General features: G+C 36.1%; 1 protein-coding gene across 1 annotated transcript in view; it reads right to left on the bottom strand.

Annotated features, from left to right (window-relative positions):
- LOC118558175 (receptor tyrosine-protein kinase erbB-4-like) overlaps positions 1-21,056 on the bottom strand; it is a gene marked incomplete at its 5' end in the record, with an annotated part of 135,901 nt that overhangs the window by 32,089 nt on the left and 82,756 nt on the right. The window contains 6 exon segments of the mRNA XM_036128631.1: positions 1,820-1,910; positions 8,805-8,878; positions 11,246-11,372; positions 11,724-11,837; positions 14,398-14,539; positions 15,700-15,818. Coding sequence (XP_035984524.1) covers positions 1,820-1,910; positions 8,805-8,878; positions 11,246-11,372; positions 11,724-11,837; positions 14,398-14,539; positions 15,700-15,818 — 667 coding nt within the window.

Raw genomic sequence — 21,056 nt, 5'->3', positions numbered from 1 at the left:
CTGGATCGCTACATAGATTATACAAGAAGGAAACCACTTAAAATGGTCAATGTTTATGTTTGGATTTTTTTTATCAGGACTGTGGCCCCATTTGAAAATAAAGCACTGTAGAAAGATGAGTATGAGGCCTATCTTTCTTTCCCTGCTCTAATTACATAAGAAACCTTAAAGAGGACCTATTATACTTATTTTTAAACAAATTATGAAAGGTCTGTGGGCTATAAAAAACATATTCATTAAATCTTTTGCACAAAATCATTCTCGCATAATGAGATTTCACCTTCTCAGTTTTTGTCTGTTTTGACAAAACAGCTCCTTTCAGAATGAGCTGTTGTAGGTCTCTGTCACTTTTATGCAAATAAGCTGTAGCTGGCTGCGCCTCCCAAATCAATATATACACTTGCACTTTATACACATGAAAATGGGTACAAAAAGATGACCCTGAGTCAGACCCAAAAGCAGAAGTGAAGCCTGCACAACCAGCAAAGATGCAGCAAGCAACTTCGGAACGATAAGTTTGTGAATGGACACAGGGCTATCAGTTGCATGTTGGTATCGGAGAGCCATTGTACAGCGCATAAATCTGTAAATCCAGCTAATTAAGTGGGCTCACCCCCACTTGGGTTGCTATGTGAGGGGCTGGGCTCAGCTGGAGTTCCTAGGGGAGGGGCAGTGGCCGCCGATTTTGACAACAATTGTGATATTCGGGAGGTTTTTGAAATGTTTCGTTTCACAGACATCAACAGAACATTGACTTATTGGCAAAATAAATAAATAATAAATAAATGTCTGGGTGTTTTTTTTATTTTTTTTATTTGTAGTTGAACTGTGGTTAGAAGCAGCAGGGCCCCAAATCAAAATACAAAAACGTGCAAAAGAGATTTTTGCATAACAGTTTGGTGATATATATTTGGTGATATATATGCAATATTATGCTGCATTACACAGTTAGTTCCGCAGATAAAGATTCTGCATGTGTTTAGGATTTGATTTGTTTTGGTAGGAATACGTGTACTGTTACGCCCTACAAATTGGGTATGAATAATTTTCCTAGCCAATAAAACATCATCAGAATCCCCAGGTTTTTGGTTATTTTAGGTTCTTGTGGAGTTTTAGGTTTTCCCCTTTAAGTATAGTTTATTATCTGTAGATTCTCGTTTCTGTCAGTAGTTTTCTGTTAAATATGATGTTAGTAGTTTATTCCTGTTTCTGTTTTATTCCTATTTTACTGCCTGCGTTTAAATAGGTTATTCTTATCTTATCTTATCCTGTCTCTATCAGATCGCTGCTCTCTAGCTCTCCTTCAGCCTAATTACCTCTTGTCTTCTCACCTGTGTTAATTGCTCCACCTGCTGTCCTTTCTGTCTCCTCCCCTATTTAGTCAGCCAGTTCAGTCAGTCATTGTTAGGTCCTCCTTTATGCCACCCTCTGTTATTGCCAACTTCCCTAGCGTGCTCCTGATTCCTGTTTCCCTGCCTGCAAGTTCTATTTTATTCAATAAATCCACTTTCACTGGATCATGCAATTACCAAGTTCCTGCCTGTGTTGTGTTCCACCACCAACAACAACAACACAATACCTGAACGATACATCTGGCCTTATTGCTTATATTTTTCTTACTGTATGTTGTACCTTTGTGTGAGTCTGCATACTTCCATTAGCCTGTCACTTAATTGCTGCGACAACTGAAAATATACTTTATTGAGAGACAATAAAGTATATTTCTATTCTATAGGCTGGGTATTTAAAACTTGTGTGTAAACATAAACTGTACAAAGATTGACATATTAACAAACATTGTTCCTGTATCATTAGGTACCTGTACAGGGCTCTTCCCCCGATAGTTGCTAGGTTGGAGAAAACACTCAAGTCAGTCATGTTGTCAGGCCAAGACTGGATGTTAAGGTAACCTAAATTGAAAGAAATGCAAACAAAGACACATAGGTTATGCTGTGTCAGAAACACAGACAAACCAGAATCACTGCAATCAATGTATATTATTGTATTACATATTTTATGGGTGTTGAAATGGAATCATTTCACACTTTTGACTCAAATCCAAGCAATAGGCATGGTATATACAAATAGAATTTTAATGAAACGGCTGATATATATATATATATATATATATATATATATATATATATATATATATATATATATATATATATATATATATATTGCATTTCCTGTCTCTGCTTCTCTTCTGCTGAATCATTTAAAGGATTAAATGAAAAGCTGAAAGGATGGCTGTGGCTCATTTATAATTTTCAATAATGGATTCAGAAATATTAAATATTTAGTAGAAGAACAGTGGGTGAGTAAAATCCCCAGGCCAACACCAGAAGACAAACAAATCTATGGGTTAAGGCAATAAAACCAAGGCTAAATCCACAATGAAAACACCATGTAGTCAGGAGAGAAGGAATTAATGTCTTATCAAATGCAAAAAATACTATAATTAACAGTCATTATTTTAACACCACAAGAAAACACAAAGGCGACAAGCTGCCTTAATCACCAAGAAGAAAGAGCAGAGGTTGTGGCTGGCAATTAAAAACAAACAAAATAACTGTCTGTGCCATAAGATCAATAGCAGATTCTTCAATCAATAAATAGTATTTGACATCATATTACAGTGTATGATTTCCTCCCTGGGTACATATTGTTTATCTGAAATTGGCTTGTTGAAAACACAGAGCAATATCCTTGAACAGTCGCTTTACCAATTTGCAGACATTGTTTGATGCGTTATGTCAATCCCAGAAGAACAGCAACGGCACTGAGACAAATGTTTAACAGTGTTTGATGAAGGGAACAATAGAAGTGGAAAAAAAAAACATCAAACAAACAGCATTCCTGACCCCAAGGAAAAACACACGCAAGGTATGTATACATGCCAATAGTGTCGGATACATATTGTCTAACAATTCTGTCACAAGATATTCCCTCAGTTCTAATAGTTTTATGTGTTCGGGCTCCTCACCAGCCCCATGGAGAACAGGGACTGAACTGTATGACCAGCGAACAAAAAAGATTGGTAAAGAACTCTGAATCCCAGAGTGCTCAGTATTTACCCATTTTCATGATGAGCTATTTGGAAGGAGGAACTCCCAGACAGCTGGAGATTCCCCATGATGTCACAGAGCAGTAAAAGCCTGTACAGAGCAGCATCCTCTCACTCTTTCCACAGATCTCCAGCAGCATCGCGGGGACATGCGTGTGAATGTTTTGATCCCCCTGCCGAGTAAACATCTTCCTCTTCGAAGAAGGACCTTGGATTCAAACTAAAGTACATTCTGTTGCTTGGGTATGCACCCTGTTGAAAAAATAAAACTAGCTGCCTTAACCTGGCTGTCTGAGCTACCGCAATCAGAAAACAATCTGGGCATAGATTCTCCCAGAAGACTTCACTTCCTGAATACAATGGTACTGAATAGCTGTGTGTGCTGAACAAGCATACCAGTACATAGCACCATTTCTCTGCATCCATTGGACATCACTGAACCCAATTTGCTTCACTGTTTATCTGCACTTTTCACAATAAGAAGGGCAGGGTTAAGATAATAAATTAGTATAACAGAATGAGAAAATTGTTCATCTCCTCTCACTAACCATTATATGTCAGCATTATATATCATCCCTAAAAACAAGCAGGATAGTAGTGGTTTATCCTGACTGCTTACAATAAAACTCATACTTATACCCATGGATTTATTCTTTAATGAGTATAAAAATAAAACCATATGAGTTTCAGAATAAAACCATGGCAAAGCATGGCTGTAAAATATCTGTGTGACCAATCTGTGTGCACTTTCTGTAACTGCCCATCCTGTTTGTCATGGTGTGCAGATTATGATCCTCTGAATGCTGTTTAGCCTAGAGGCAGAATTGCTATTGAACTGGTAGCGTTGTATTCACAAAAACTAAATGTCATTACAATAAAAACTGCTGTGATGGTAAAACAAGCAGTGGTGAGGCACCTTCAAGCCAAAGATTCACTATGATGCCATTTCAGAATGGAAAAGAAATGTGATGCTTGACATAAAAATAAACAAGACTAATCAGTGGCACAGTTGGTAGCACTGTTTCCCGTGCAATAAGAAGGTCCTAGGTTAAAATCCCAGACCTGTAAGTGTGTGCAACGTTGGTTATCATGTGTGCTGTGTCTGATTCTATGTTGTCCTGCAAAGAACTAGCGACCTGTCCAGGGAATGCCCCATGCCAAATGACTGCTGGAGATAGGCACCTGGCCCTCCGTAACTTTGCACGAATAATGCTGTATACCATAAGTGGCAAATGTGTGGCCTGTCCTGTGTAATATATCAACATCCCAGGCTAACATTTTGATTTTCAGTGCTATCTTAAATTCAAAGTAAAAACTAAATCATTAGCATTGACATTGCATATAATCAGAGGTGTCAAGTAATTAAGTAAAAAATACTGTTACCATACTTAAGTAAAAATTTTAGTAATTCATTCTTAAGTGAACTAATTATTGTTTAGCCTACTTTTCCCTTCTGTACTCCCTACTCTGTACGTTCTACTCCTTACATTTTGAAAATAGTGTCAATACTTCTATTTTATTGCATCTTGTTTTGGTTCTGGTTTGTCAATAAAACCAAAAAAAAAAAAGATTCAGATAAATAGCGCTACCCAAACAGTGATTTTAATTGTGGTTGGAGGCAGTACTGCAGCAAGTTGTTTGCTAAAACCCTAACAAAAACTTAAGAACAAAATGTTGAGGAACATTGCATCTATTTTCCTTTTTTTACTCTTTTGATTACCCACTAGGGTTAATCATTAATTCTGACAACACTGCCTCCTGTATACAAACAATCATACAAAGTTAATTATTATAAGTGAGTAATCCACTCATTTTCATGTCCAGTTTTCTTATCTTACATCAATTCCTGTAGCTTCACTTTGGTGTTCCTTTATGTTCTGATAATAAGTAAAAGGTTATTAATAATATGTCTCTGCAGTTCGACCTTGTGCACCAATGCTTATAGGCAATCAGACATCAAATAATCTGCTCCGTGACACCCATGTTGGTGCTCAGTATTGCACCTATATTGACCTTTAATATATCTGCATTGTAGTAAATGCTCATTTTCAATGGACATATATGAGGGTAAAAGAGCCAATCCCAATTATTTTTTCAATATTAACATACTATATAACGATGGTAATGAGGGTACTTCTACTTTAATATTTTAAGTATTTTTATAAGCAGTACTTTTTATGATTTTACTTGAGTAAAATGTTTGAATTGAAACTTCTACATAAGTATTTTTAAAATCTAGTATCTATACTTCTACTTGATTAATAGATGTGAATAAGTTTGACACCTCTCCATATAAGACTGAATTTGCTTTACTAATACTGCAATGGTTCGGCTATCCTTATAACAGTTGGTGGTACTGGCCTGACCACTTATGACAAAGCATTGATTTCTTGGGCATGTCTCACTGCTGTTTGGTCTTCAAGAGAAGTGCTATTTGAACTTGTAGATCTAAAGAAAGATAACGATTAATTTGTAGTCAAGAGTCAAAGTTAAGCTTCATTATACATCATTAATAGAACAATGATAAATTACTTGTTTGTTATTTAAAATTCACTCCTTCCTGATGAACATATTGTGCATTGGTAGTAGACACAATCTATCATATATCATGTAAAAGATCTATGCTTTTCCCATCTCCTCAGCTTTGACAATGTGTGATTTGTAAGCTGAAGAAGTGGCTCATGTTATGCTGAGAGCCACATTAAAAACACACCATACTACACAGCAAATTGCCATGTGGAGGCTCTTAGCAAAGAGGGCCATGAGCTCACAAGCAAAGGTCAAGATGGCTTAAGTTGTGGCAATTTCACTTCTGAATCAAAACACTGACAAACCCTCATGCAAAATTGTGCAACTTGATCACTCCCTTGTAGCAGTCTTTGACAAAGGCCTGATCTGGTGAGATGTCTAAGATCCAATGAATCAAGAGTCAAAGGGAAATGAATGAATAGTAAGAAATGAGAGTGCAGGTGAGGATGGTGGCAGCTCCCCTTATATCCTGCTCATTTGAAAGCTAAGGCAATGTTATTGTGACCTAAGGGTCAGAAAGCCAGGTTGACTGCTTCTGTCAGGTGTCACATTTTCTTGACAGCTCAGGGAGATGACAAGTTGAGCTGACACAAATATCTAAGTACATGGCCACAGGTTTATGCCCCATCAACTGCTCTCAACATGCCTTCACTCACCAAAAGAGAAAAAATATATAAAAAATAATTGAAGATTTAATATACACACATAAACAACTTTTTTTTGCAAAACTATGAAAGATGTATAAACACTCAAAAAAATATTTATTTATTTATTTTTTCAGAATCCCAAGGTCTAATACTGAATATTTTAGGGGGGGAAAAGCCAGACTTTAGGTAAATTGATTCAGTAGGTAAAACAGTTTTAATCACAATTACATTTTACAAAATTATCAGTACCCTTGCCTTTAATACTTTGGTCAACCTCATTTTACAAGGTTGGAGCATACACAGAGAGGTATCTTAGACCATTTTGCTCTGCACTATCTCTCTAGATCAAAAGTGTTCTAAGTGCAGCTATGGGGCTTTTTTAAGGATTTTGTGCAGCTCCTGATTACAATTCAAGAATTTAACTAATATGGTCTGCCAGCACAGGCGGTTGGAGGAGGGTGATCATAAACATAAAATTTTTATGGCAAGATTTTCCCTGACAACCTAATCTTCTGAAAACAGAAAATGTTAGATACAACACAAAGTATTTATATTTTATCAAGCATGGTGTCTTTATTTGCTTTTATTTTAATTTAACGGTAAGTAGGAACATAAACATCCAGAGACTTCCAGTCAAAAACAGACTTGGGCACCCCCATTCATTAAACTTGACTAAATATATAATGAAAGGGTGACCCATCTCCTATTGTAGTTGTTGACCATATATCAAACCTTTCTTTTCATACCAACAAAATAGAACAGAATCAACCCTCCGAAATTATGGATTTATATGTCTTTGTCTTACATACAGATCACATTTGCCAGACCATGATTTGGCTCTACATGAGTTTTTGATCACTTTCAATAAACATCTTTTTTGTATTAAAATATTGCATGTTTAATGCAACATGAAAAATAATTTTTTTTTACCGTTTTTATCTTCTTCTCTGATACTTTGAACATCACAATTTTGGCCCTTGTGGCAAGAAGTTTGGACACCACTGATTTGGAAAAGAAATAGGCCCACTGGGAGACTGATTCGCTACTGTACTTAAAAGTGGACATAACATGTTCTTTCAGATATACAACCTCTGTGTTACATGTTACATTTATTTCTGAAGGAAGTCCCAGGGGTGCCTATTTTTGTGTTGTAAGTATGCAATGTTTTTGTTAAAACATTCCTTTTTTTTCTACATAATGTGTTTATTGATATTTCCCTCTCAGAAAATGCACTGAAGTGACATGAACTTAAATGTTAAACATGTTACAGTGTAAGATTATCATACCGCAAATATTATTTATTTACCCATCTTTACTTATCCATCTTTAAAAGGGGGTGGATAATTTATGTCCATGTCCTCAGCTTTTGGAGTTTTTAATTCAATTATGGATCTTTGCCTTTTGTGTGTCTGATTTAAATAATGCATTCAATTCACATAAGAGCTTTATAAATTATTTTTTTCCTTGTTTTGCTATTTTACATGCAATATTTGAACAAAACCAAGTTTTTTTCTAAGACTACAAAGTGTGCACATGTTTACTAATAACAGGAAGTTATTCATATTTTTGTCCTGCTTTGTAGTTGTATTGTTTATACTGTCATATTTTTGTTGTTTATATAATGTATTAACACAAATTAGAATTTATCGAATTATTATACATACCTAAGGGTCCAACTTCCAGTTATCAAGTACTATAACCACAGTAAATACAAAGTCTAAGCAATCCTCTTTTACATTTCCTGACTTTGTGCAACCCTCATAGGAAATGGAAGCAAATGTAGACAACGTTTACACTCACATTTTCTGAGCATGTTTAAAGCTTAACCTTAAACAATTAAATTAACCACTAATTAAGAACCACCGTTAAAGTCTAAGACCTACTATCAGTCTAATAAAATGAACAAAATAAAGGATTCCACACTGAAAAAAAGGCTAATTTTGACCAACAGGTTATGGTGATCACCACACAAAGTGTTTGGCACTTATTTTATTGAGCTTCTTCTTTTGTAAACATATATGGTAATTGAGAAATATAATTAAGAATATAACCGAACCACTGCCACATATGTGTTTTTATTTCACAAGGGAAGGTAATATCACAGATACAGTCTGTAATGTTCGACTGGCAGTGGTACACGTCTGGGCAGAAAAAAAAATGACAGCAAACAGAAAGCTCAAAAGTGGCAGCAGCACAGGAGAGCTGGACAATTACTGATGCACACTGCATGTTCTGGATCTTTTCTTCATAGTGCGTGAAGGGAGAACGGGGACTGAGGGACTCAAGGCTAGAGAGCCCCCAAGGGAGAAGCAGTGGAGAGACAGAAGAGATTGAAAGTCTCATATAATATTCATCTTATGCTGCATTGTCTGTCCTTGGGGTGGACAGTCTCAAGAGAAGAGAGTGGGTTGACTTGAGCAAACACACACACACAAGAATAACACACAAATACCAGCTAAACTGCATACATCATGGACATGGCATAAAAGCAAAGGCAAAAAAGATTAAGATGAAAGTAACAAAGATGGGACATTAATTATAGTGTAGACATGGATACCAACCTGTGATTTCCCGAACAGTGCGAAACACACTGAGTTTTTCTGGATCTAAAGGTCCAATGTTGTGATAAACATCCCTGTGAGAGACAATTAGATATCAGAATGATAAAAAATACTGAATATGCCATATTTAGATTAGAAATCACAAACAAGACAGGTTAATTTGCTATGCTGTATCCTTCTTAAACTGGAAAATCTCAATGATTGGCTGTTTGTCCCAAATATCTCTGTGCTGAAGATCAAACTGTACGTCAGAATTGGGGGTGACTTTGAACATACCATGCTTATTCATGCCAGAGAGACTGGTTTAAGGATGTCAGGGAGTGGTGATCCATTTGAAATTTCACTTATAGCCATCTTATAGGTTTATAAAAAAATTATCTAAATAAAGACAGAACATTTTGGGTGAGCATCACTGGATATGTCTAATGTTAAAGGTGAGAAGGGAATGGTCAGACTTGTTTCAGGTGAGGATGTGGCAATAATTATTATAAAATGCATCAAATGTGAGATCTTGAAACATATGGGCTACAGCAACAGATGACCAGAGTGGGGGCCCCTCCAGTCTGCTGGAACAGGAAACCAAGGCTGCAATTTGCACAAGCTCACCAAAAGTAGACAAAATAACTTGTTGGCCTTTTATTATGAATAATCAAGGCCATTCTAAAGGCAAAAGTAAGATTATCCAACAACTAGGAAGGTGTACCTAATAAAATATTCATACCCCCTTCAGATTCAGATTTTAAGTTATTTGACTTGCAACAATAAATTGCTTCTAATTTGAAATGACATCACAAATTTCCTACAGATAAAGACATACCAGAAGTATCATTGAAAAATCTGTTTTAACTTTCATTTTAACACGATGAACATCAAAATATACTCTATTGTCTTTAATAATCAATGAAAAATAATAGGTGCTGTTACAGCAATCAAACACTTTTAATCATTTGCATCCCTCTACTAGTATTTCTGATCATTAATTTGCTTAATGGTGAGTTTCAACTCTTTGAGTTTGGGAGGCCTATTACCATTAGGATTGTTGTGCCACCCCAAAATATATATACAAAATGTATTACTTCTAGGGAGAAGAAATATTTTGGTTGAATCAAAAGATTGCTCTGTATTTAAGTCTGCCAGTCAAATGAAGAGAAATTATTAAAGCAATATGCAAAAAAGCCATGTACATGTCCATAATGTACCCAAGCCTCCCTGTGTTTGATACTCCCTTTGAGTCATGACCGAAAGAGCAAGATCCTGCATAAAAGCGGGTGAAATGAGTTTCCTCTGCAGGGTGGTCGAGCATTCCCTTAGAGACAGAGTGAGAGCTTGGCCATCTGGGAGGGGTTAGGGTTAGGGTAGCTCCTGGACTCCCCAAACTGGATGATCTGGCGGACCCAGGGACGGCAATGCCGTTGTTCAGCTTTCCACATTAAATGCAACACCCTGACTCATGCGGTAAAGTCCCCGTCTGCCATGTTGAGTTCAACAGACAAGCGAATAGAAGCTCTTCATATTTGATGACACAGTGAAGCGATTGAAGCAAGTGGATCCTTGCCCCGACAGTTCAAACTAATTGTTGGCAAATGTCAAAAATATTGCTAGAATCGCGTTCGGTGTGAATGCACCATGAGTAAAACTGTTGCTCCTCCACAACAAGAGTAGTCAGCTGAGGTGGCTCAGGCACCCCCCCCCCCTCAAAAAAAAAAAATAGAAATAAATAATATATATGTGTATGTGTGTGTGGAGAGAGAGCTTTACTTTTCAGTTGTGCAGTAATGGTCTTTTGAGTGAAAAAAAAAAAACGAGAATTGTATCTAATTGAGTAAAACTGCCATGGCGTTTAACAAGCGTGCAATGGAGCTAAATTGCAGATTAAATGTGTGTTTCTGACAACCATCCTGAAGGTGCATTGTTTGTATAATCACATTTGAAATATTTGGAGCAAAGCAAGATAAAACGCTAAACAGAGTAGTTCGTAGTTTGTCTGCATTTGGAATGACAAGGCTGCAAAACTGACTGATGAACAAATTTGCATGAAAATATGTAGAGCGAGAAAAGTAATCTGCTCCAGAACCAGAAGTTTATTGACTTATATGCAACCTAATATCATTGCTTACCTTTTGTGGGGAGCCAGGTGGCAGATTTCAGTTTAACAGGTTAATTGTAATAACTCTTGTATGAAAAAGGCAGTAACTATTTTAGATGTAATAGTGATTTAGACAGTAGCTGCTCAATGTTTGTCAACCAAAAATAAATGTATAATTGTTTCCACACAATATTCACCGTGTTAGTAGAAGTGAGATTGGTGGGTTGGCGAAAAATGCTTTTATAAACTTCCTACAACCACAATCACCATTTTTAAGATTAGCTGCAGTACAAAATGGTTCATCTGGGACTATTCACACCCATAAAAAATGTTTTAATAGGCTGAATGGGCTCACCCTTTAATTCCAGTAATAAGGAACACCAGATTGCCATTGATTTTGGTGCAGTTGACAAACTTGTCAATGTTACTTGAATCCACTGTTTGAGCTTTCTGTAGGCTGGCTGTACCTATTCCATCACATGCTGCACAATACAGAGAGAAAGAAAAAGTTTCACTGGAGTGAATATTAACATTAATATATATATATATATATATATATATATATATATATATATATATATATATATATATATATATATATATATATATATATATATATATATATATACAAGATATTTAACACAATGGTAAATAACCATGGGTATTTCAATTATTCCATTTATTGATAAAATAAATCACATATTCCAAATATGCTTTGCCTATCAAATGCAGTTGGTGCTTTTAAGCTGACAAATTGCTAAATAAGCAGACAATAACACATTCTTAATACTTACTTTTATCTGTAAAGATAACAATATTGGCTCTTATTTTACCTTTTGGGCAGATATCAGTGCAAGGAATGCACATCTTGATGCGGTTCTCCTCCACCTCCATCTTGTTACTAGGGCAAGCTCTCACACAAGAGCTGTGGTCCACCACAAAGTTGTCTAGGCGGAAAAAAAATGTCATTTTAAATGTCAACAACAGATGGCTGCTGTTTGTCACACAGGAACACAGTAAAATAAGAGGTAGAGGTGTAGGAGATCACAGAAGAAAAAAAAAAAACAGCTGAAAGTCACTTGGTATACTTTTTGCCTCCTGAACATGCATGAATGTAAATAAACATCATAAAACGGCAGAACATTTATTTAAATTTTTATATTGAAATACTTTTTGATGAAATATAATTGACATTAACTATTTTCTTTTAAATATTAAAGCAAATAATTGATTGAGCTACAAGCAACTAATACCACACATTTGTGTTGATGTTCATGAAATTATTGCTGAAAAGAAGTTTCATATTATCAAATTTTCTGTTGTTTCTTGCAAAATGGTAAAGAGCTTGTATTTGTATAGCGCTTTAACTACAACCCCAAAGCGCTACACTCTGCAATCAGTCATTCACGTTCAAACCCTGTGGTGAGCTATGTTAAATAGAAATAAATAGAGCTGCCCTGGGGCAGACTGACAGAGACGAGGCTGCAATACATTGGTGCCACCACTGACCACCGCCAGCAGGCAAGTCAGTTGAGTGTCTTGCCCAAGGACACAAGGACAGTGGGAGCAGGAGATTGAACCTGCAGCCCGCCGATTGCAGGACAAACTCCCTAACTCCTACGCCACTGTCGCCCCAATGTTTGATATTTTGTAAGAAACAAGATATCAAACACTCCTGATCCGAATTCACTTTGTTAACCCGTATGAATTTTAAAGTAAACATTGCAGGTTATTTTCACATCCACATCAAGCAGACAGGAGCTGCTGTCTTTTTACAGTTGGCTGTAGGTGGCAGGTTGCATACTAAAAATATTCACAGTATTACTAGTAATAATTATTTTTATTATTATCATTATCATAATTTTACTCTTATTACAAACTGATAATATTCAATAATCAGACTTGTTTTCATCATATTGTATGTCTGCCTAAAGAAAACACCTATGTTTGCACTAAGTCACAGTTCTACACCTGCTGGTTGGCCTTTTCACTCATGCTGTGAGCACCTTGAGTTGCTTACAATTAACTGTTTGCTTGGTAACTGATTGACAGCAAGCAGAGCTGTGTCCATCCACCAGTGGAGCGACACAAGACCAAGCAACAGGGTGAAACTAGTACGAGATGATGCCAGAATGATACAGAAGGAACAGAATTGTGACGTTTGCATTCATTTGTAAACCCTCTTTACAATAACTTCAGAACAAAACAGATTGCTGGTAAAGACTAAAATAGTTCAAAATGTTCTCAAAAGGACAGTGAATTGTTGGTTTTAGTTGTGAAACTCATACATGGAGTCACTGCCTTCTACTGCAATGCCAGCTTTTGTAGTATGTCTCTTCCAGCTTCCCACATCTACAGGCTAAAATATTTGTCCATTCTTTGTAAAATAGGCAGACGGAAAGGGACTGTTGACAGTACATTTTTAATCATGCTAAAAGTTATCACTTCAATTTAGGTATTGTCTTTAACTCTGCCATTCAAACATATAGACATGCTTTGATCTACACCCTTCTATCATGGCTGTGGCTGTAGGTTCATGGATTTTCTTCTCCATTTTAAGTCATTTGCTCCATCTAACAGGTTTTCTTCCAGGATTGTCCTGTATTTAGCTCCATCTCTCTTCCGATCAACTCTGCCCTGTTTCTCTGCCCCTAACTGAAAAAAGTCTCCGCAAAGCATAATGCTGCCACCACCGTGTTTTTTTTTTACCAGATTCAATCTGACATGTAGAACTAGTTTTCTTTTACACACAGTTTCTTTGATGCTCATCACAAAGTTACCGTTTGGTCTCATTTAATCAGGCCACCTTCCGCCACATTTTTTTGTGTATCCCAATTTGAGCAAACATTAAATATGACTTCTAAGGGCTTACATTAGACAATGGCTTTCATCTTGAAACTATTTCATAGAGGCCACATTTGTGATGTGCCTTGTCAACCGATTCGTCCACTTGAGCTTTGGATCTCTTTAACTTCTACATTGTTATCACTGGTCTTTTAACGTCTTCTGTGAGTAATGCTCATCCGTTACGCCTATCACGTTAGGGTAGAAAGCTATTTTTGGTAGATTTGCAGTTGTGTTTGTCGCTGTCCAGCCTTGTGTGTTTCTTGGTCTTTCTAAGGTTGTTTGTTCACAAATGTTTGCTAACAAACCATTGACCCCCTCACAGAACAGCTGCATTTATACTGAAAGTAATGCACTCACAAGTGGACTCTAAATACTGATTAGGGGTTCTTTGAAAGGCTTGTGGTTGCACTTGGATTTATTTAGAGGTATTAGAGTAAAGATGGGTGGGGGTACAAATACAGGGCACATTTTCATTTGCAAAAATATTTGAAAGCCAAGTATCCTTTTCTTACTACTTCAAAATCAATCACAACTTTGTCCTGGTCTATCACAATCAATAAAGCAAGGTCCATGGGTCGTAACGTAACAAAATGTGAAAAAACCTCAAGTGGTCTCAATATATTTGGAAGGCATTTGACAAGTCTGCATGTTTGCACTTACGAGGACACTTCTTGACACAAAAGGCTCCATAGGTGTACTTTGCCCTGGGGTTGTGTTCAAGTTGGAACGTGGTTGGATTGTAGACAAATGGCTGAGGGCACTGTGTAACGCACGCCCCACTGTCGTTGAAGTTTGTGCAGGCCTGTAAACACAAAGAAAGATTAGCTACTCCAGCTGAACAATATTTAATTTCCATTTCATTAAAAAAAGACACACATCTCCATGTTTTTGTAACAAGACGGTGGTGCTGTAGCGCACTGAATGAAATAGGATTTTGAAAGTGGTAACAGGATTCTTGCAGCATGTGGGTAAAAACTGTTACCTTTTACTTAGACATTGTACTGACATTAACTACACTACAGTTTAAAAACAATTTCCTTCTCGAGTGTGAAAAAAAAATGATTAACAAATGGAGCAGCGGAGAGTACTTTCCTTCAAACTAATGAAATATCTATCAATAGAACAAAATCTTAGTTTTGTGGGGGTGTAAACAGCCTACAATTACAGTTTTTTGGTAAGAATTTCACATAACTATTTCCTGTTGTTACTGTAGTGAATCAGCTTAAAATGATACATAGAACTGCAGCATAGAAACTAAAATTATTCAGCTAAATCTAATTGTTCAGTGATAGGAAATTAAATTCAGTTTTTTTCAATTCAGTTTGGTTGCATAGATAGAATTCATAACGAATGTCATTTCAAGGTGTATAAAAACTAAAGATCTCTACAGTCTCTTAGATTTTAAATTCACATCTTGGAAAAACCTTACATATTTTACAAGCTTTGATGATTTGTTCATCTAAATAGATATACTACTGTAGACTTGACTCTCTATGAACATTTTTACCATCTTGTAATATGTAGTATAACATTATTTTTCCCTTTTCTTCTGCGAACATTTTATTTCTGCAGCTAAAGTCACAGTTTTGATGGGGGTTGATTTTTTTTTCTGCACATGAAACAGTAAAACATTTTTATTAAAAAAATCTATGATGGTTTACCCGTGAGCTCAATGCTTAACTGTGAAAAAAGGAAATATAAATGTCATCCAATACATCTACCATACAAGTGACATTTATAGCGAGAGAAAAATAAGTCTAAGGACGATGCTGTTTTTTTTAAGTGACCCCGGACAAAGACAAGATAAAATCCCTAGTAAAAATATAAGAAATAAAATAAAACGCAAAGCATAGTGGGACAAATTAATTGGGTCACTGCATATTATCATATTTATTTGTTTATCACAAGTCCTAGAAATATCAGAAGTGTTGACGGTTTTAATATTTGTAAATGTCCACTCACAAAACAGTCTGTGTCCTTTGGGCCAAAGCAGCCACCCGCACACTCACGATGGCAGCAGTCACTTACATAGGAACCAAAGCAGCGACCATCACACTGTTCAGCACACACTGTCTTAGTTACTGTGAAAGAACAAACGTTAAAAAAGAAATATTTCATAAGATTTACACCATAAACTCTTGACAACATCCTGTGTGCATAAGTATGTGGTAAATGACAATGTAAACTTTAAATGGCCAAATAAGGTTTAACAGAACTTTGACAGAAGGAACAAGTGTATGTCACTGAAAGATTGTGGAGTAAGATGAATTATGGATCCCATCCAAAAGATAATCTATAGTTTGCTCTTTGAATCCTCCCTGCCAGTAGTTAAAATGGTTGAATTTGTTTGTCTCTGGTCTCTGACAGACATGTACAGTAAATGAAGACGTTCAACAGGACTGAATCAGCAAAAAACTTATTTTACACAGAAAATGAGAATCAACAACCATATTTGAACAGACACAAGGAACATTTTTCTGCTTCTTACTTTTATTGCTGGCTAAACCTTTTATGGAGCTCTGTTTGTGTCTGTGTTCACATCTGTTTTTTGTGTGCATGTGTGATTTATTTTACCTATTTTTTATTTTTTTTTGGCAAGCTATATTCAGTAATGTTCAACCATATTTTCTGCTGCCTGCAAGCATGCCTGAGAGTTTTTCGCTGAATGTGACAGAGATGCAGTGATTGCCATTTAACAAGGTGCATTGCTGTCATAATGGAAAGCTGCCCGTCCCTTCCTCATGTGTCTTTTGCAATCATATGGACTACCGTATGGCAGCTTGCCTCTCTTACAAGCAGCCATATGTACATTGAACATGCTGGAGACAAACACAACTGATAATAGGCTCAGCCTAAATGTGAATTGTTGGACTCATGGGAGATATCAGGAAACAGGAAAGTATAAAAGTGATAAAAAAATACTCAAAAGTTGCTGCCATGAGTGGGTAAACACTGCACTTTTGAAGCATAGTCCACAAATTTTTTTTCAGACTTTAGGTTTTCTAAATTAACCTGTGTTGTTTATTCCCAAACCAATTTTAATTTGTATTTGGGATCATTATCATGCTGGAAGAATCAATTGTGTACAAAGTACATTCATCTAGCTGTTGATTCGAGTAAATGCGGAAGAACGTTAATTTAGTACTCTTATATTTTCTAATCTCTCTGCTTTGTGAAATGCACCAATAGCACTGGCAACTAAACAGCCCCACGGTATGATGGTGCCACCACTATACTTGACAGTCTGTTTAGTGTTATTAAGTTTTGTAAGTACCCTCTTAGTCGTAGGGAATGGGAATCTTGATTCATAATGGCATTGATGATACTGCCTCTTTCAGTTTATAATTGGGTTGTGCCTACTCGGTTATTAGGGTGTTCCTTATCATATCAACCAATTTTCTTTCATCTGAGAGAGAGTTTGGATTTGAAGGTTGGAACTTGGCCAACGTTTTTGTACTGAACATTTCACCTTGGAAAAACAATATTTCAAATAAATCCTGAAAAGAAGAATGAGTACATGAAAAACTGCTGGCCTGTGTTGCATAAGTTTTGTTTTTTATTGAAAACTGGGGTCTTCTGGTGTCTTATTACCAATCCTCCATTGTTCTTTACAAATGTAAATTACTTGAGAACATACACTTATTTAGAAAACAAACATATTTAAGAAAAGCACCACAGAGGGACATTTAAGAAAACAAATATATGGAAGGAATCCAATCATTCTCTTGTTTTTTTTTTGGTTTTGTGCATAGGAGTAATGAGTAAACCTAAGCTAATCCGTTACATAGAAATACTGCAAAATTTAAAGCATTAAAAATTTCAGTTGACAGTGATACTGTCAAGGTGCAATGCTATCAACCTAAAGCTAGCAAGTGAAACTCTCTGCATTTGTGAATGCAGGCTCATGATGTTTTGTTGGACGCTCCATTTCTCTTCCGCCGTTACTTTGACGAGATATTATCAGGGTGATGGATACACCAGACGGAAAAGTCACCAAAACGAAAAATGTGACCACGAGCACACACTTCACCCCACGCCAAACATACCATCAGCGCCATTCCATTAACGGTGCCTGGGCTAAAATGAAATGGCCTGCTTTATTTAAAGACTCTCCGTCAAACAAATGACCTTGCCAGAGAGAGGGAAGAGAGCGAGAGAGTAAGAGCAAGAGTAAGAGATGCAATGCTGTTTATCAATTTAGCTTTAAAACTTCCACTTTAAGAAAAAAAAGAAATGGTGCCCGGTGACAACAAATACCAAAAGAATCCATCTCATGAAATATGCCTGGGAGCCTCCATTTGAACAGAATATGGACAGCAGCATCAGTCACAGGAGCCAGTGCCTTTCAGCTACTATTTACATGAGTAAAAAATTCCTTTTTCAATTCTGGACTGGAAAAAATTAATAAATAAAAACTTTATATGTTATATACAGGAATTCCCCAGAGAGATAAAGAGTGTTAGATGTCTACATTTTGTAGTTAATACTTTCTTCTTGAGATTAAATATTCGGTAAAATTTTCATATGAATTAAAGCTTAATGTTCTTCTACTGAATGAACATACAATATAGATCAAATGCTGTTGGTAATACTTAAACACTAATTGAACTAGGGATTGAAAGGCTTCAGCTAACAGTTACTTCATACTTGCAATCAGATGATTGTGTTTCAGTTTTACAGCAAACACTAAAATCTTTGTCATTTTATCCAACAAATAAAATTACAAGAAAATTGTCAAACCAGCTATGCTAATCAAAGAACTTGAAATTAATGTGCACATTAACTGGACGGTTGTACCTTTAAATTAATAAAATGTTAGTGCAGTTCATATTTTTATCCAGTTCTTGAAGGGCACAGGCATAGGTGGCTGCATGTGGTGAGTTTGCATGTTCTCTACATGCATGCTAGGTTTTTGCTGATAACTTCAAATTCCTTCTAAAATTCAACAATATGCGTATAAGATTACCTGCCAACTGTAATTTCCCTGGGATGTGAAATGTGGACCTTCTAAAAGTGCCAATTACCTGTATCAAGATATAGAATGGTTTTAAAAAGTTACAGTTTGGAAACCAAAAGTATTATTGATCACTGTCAGTCTGAAGTCCTTATACCAAGGAAAGTACCATGGTGGCTGACGTTTTCTCTGGCTGTGTGGAACACAGGGTTTGGGCAGGCTTTCCCTCCCCTCCCTGTTACTGCTCTTTGCCATTTATCAAATTGAAAGAAGGTTACTACAGTTTCCCCTCTGTTATGAGTAACACACATTTGTGCTGTACTGAAATATTTCCATTCACATGAAACAAAATAGTCACTGATTGGAGACTAATGGAGTGCCACCTATCTCTCTAATTATGATAATGTTTTAAAACTGTGGTCATGAAGCTACGAGCAGGACGTAAATCAGCAAAATGTAAGCTGGCTACTCAAGCATATACTGTATAGGTTGTTAGAGTCCAAGTGTTACTCTACAATGACATGAAAGGTACTTTAATTCGCAAAGCAAAACAAAATTTAGCAGGCATTGATTGCATATTAGCAAAGGAACCAAAATCTGGTGCAGCACCCACCCTGCATTTCAGCTCTTGTCTGCTGTCTCCCTTGCTACGCTGAACAATAATTAATGGACATGGAAAATGGACAGATGGATGAATGGATTACTTCACCTCTGTAGGTTGAAAGCATTCTATTGGATCAATTTTAACTTTTGTTTATGTCAATTTGTATCTTATGAACAATTTCCTTTGCTGATTTGAACTTATAAATCTTTTCAAGAACACAAGTAAATTTTAAAATTCAAGATTTTCACAGTTAATTTACTACAACACTTTAAGAATAAAACGCATAACAGTTTTGTGGGCAGCTAAGAAAGAAGACTGAATAATGACATGCACAGCATGTAAAGCTGGAGATAGGAGGTAAACTGTGATAATGGGGGTAACCACCCACAGAAAGACAGGACCAGGGCTTATCTGGACCTAGTCAGTGATGTTCTGTCAACCTTACATAGTGAAACAGTTCATTCCTCATTATCTTAATTAGATCAGAGCCACAGAACAAACTCATGTCAGAATAGAAAACCATAAATGAAGATGTCAGCACGCTGAGTGATTACAAGGGAAACTTTATGCAAGGAACATCTTTTAACTTTGAATGGGGCTTCATGTGAACTTAAACAAGTTCAGCACCTCCAATATAACACTTGGAGGTACTGAACCTCAGTTTTTTCATTGGTTTACCACATTCTTGCAACATATAAATGGTGTGAAAACTACTGCATTTGGAGTGTTAAATAATGAATTGTTTATTAGCATAATACAAAACCTTTCTTGTGCGCTGACAATCAAGTCATAGGATGTCCCTGCTCATTACGTAATTAGGATTAAGGAATAAATATAACCAGGAAGTGTTGCAGGTCAGACCACCTAAACTTCAGAATGAAGTCGACTCCAGAAATATGTGTGTGTGTGTGTGCGCAAACTTCTCTTTCTAGAATATTTAAAAAATATATATGTTATGGCAATTGCTTACTTTTATGTTTTTTTGCTTTAGGTTTATACAATATACATAGTTTATATATTTGATTGCCAATCATAACATTGATTGTGTGAATTGTGGGTTAGTATGATTTATGTACCAAGCCTTATTAATTACTCTTAATGCTCTTTTTTGAAGTATGATTAATGACTGTAGTGCTGTTGTTTACCCAAACCTCTTTGCAGTAACTTATGTGGTAAGGGACAATTTAGAATGAGTGCTTTTTATATAACAATTTTTGCTTTGTGCATCATACTGTAGGGATACCTTTGAATACCATCACCTTCCTAAAACTAGTTGTTAATTTTTTTTTTTTTTTATTTTTTTTTTACCAAATATAACTAAGTCATCTCCTCAGGATGCTGGCCACCTCTTGTGAAATTATTTAAATCCTTAGTTGAGGGGATCATGGAAATTCACCACTGTTGTATGATGACCTATGTTAAGAGTGTGACTTAGGGCAAATTATTTTGTGCGTTTTCTGAAAAACCTGTTGTTCCATCTCAACACTCACTTGATTTTTCTCTATTTCCATTTTATAGTTCTGAAACATTCATGCATGTACAGACAGTTTGTTAGAATCAAACCATATTTTTTAGCTTTTTTCATTCCTCCAGTGACATCTTTTAACTGTCCCAGCATACCTACAACATATAAGATGTGTGTACCCTCAGCAAATAACACAGATTTCATAACTTCAGATATTTGTCATATGTCATTTACATATACCATAAAGAATTTAGGACCCAAAACTGCCCCTTGGGGAACCCCACAAGATGTGTACA

The sequence above is a fragment of the Fundulus heteroclitus genome, unplaced genomic scaffold, assembly GCF_011125445.2.
Source record: "Fundulus heteroclitus isolate FHET01 unplaced genomic scaffold, MU-UCD_Fhet_4.1 scaffold_105, whole genome shotgun sequence".
In the NCBI taxonomy this organism is placed as follows: Eukaryota; Metazoa; Chordata; class Actinopteri; order Cyprinodontiformes; family Fundulidae; genus Fundulus; species Fundulus heteroclitus.
The sequence above is the reverse complement of the archived record's forward strand: the minus strand, read 5'-3'. Positions and strand labels throughout refer to the sequence as shown.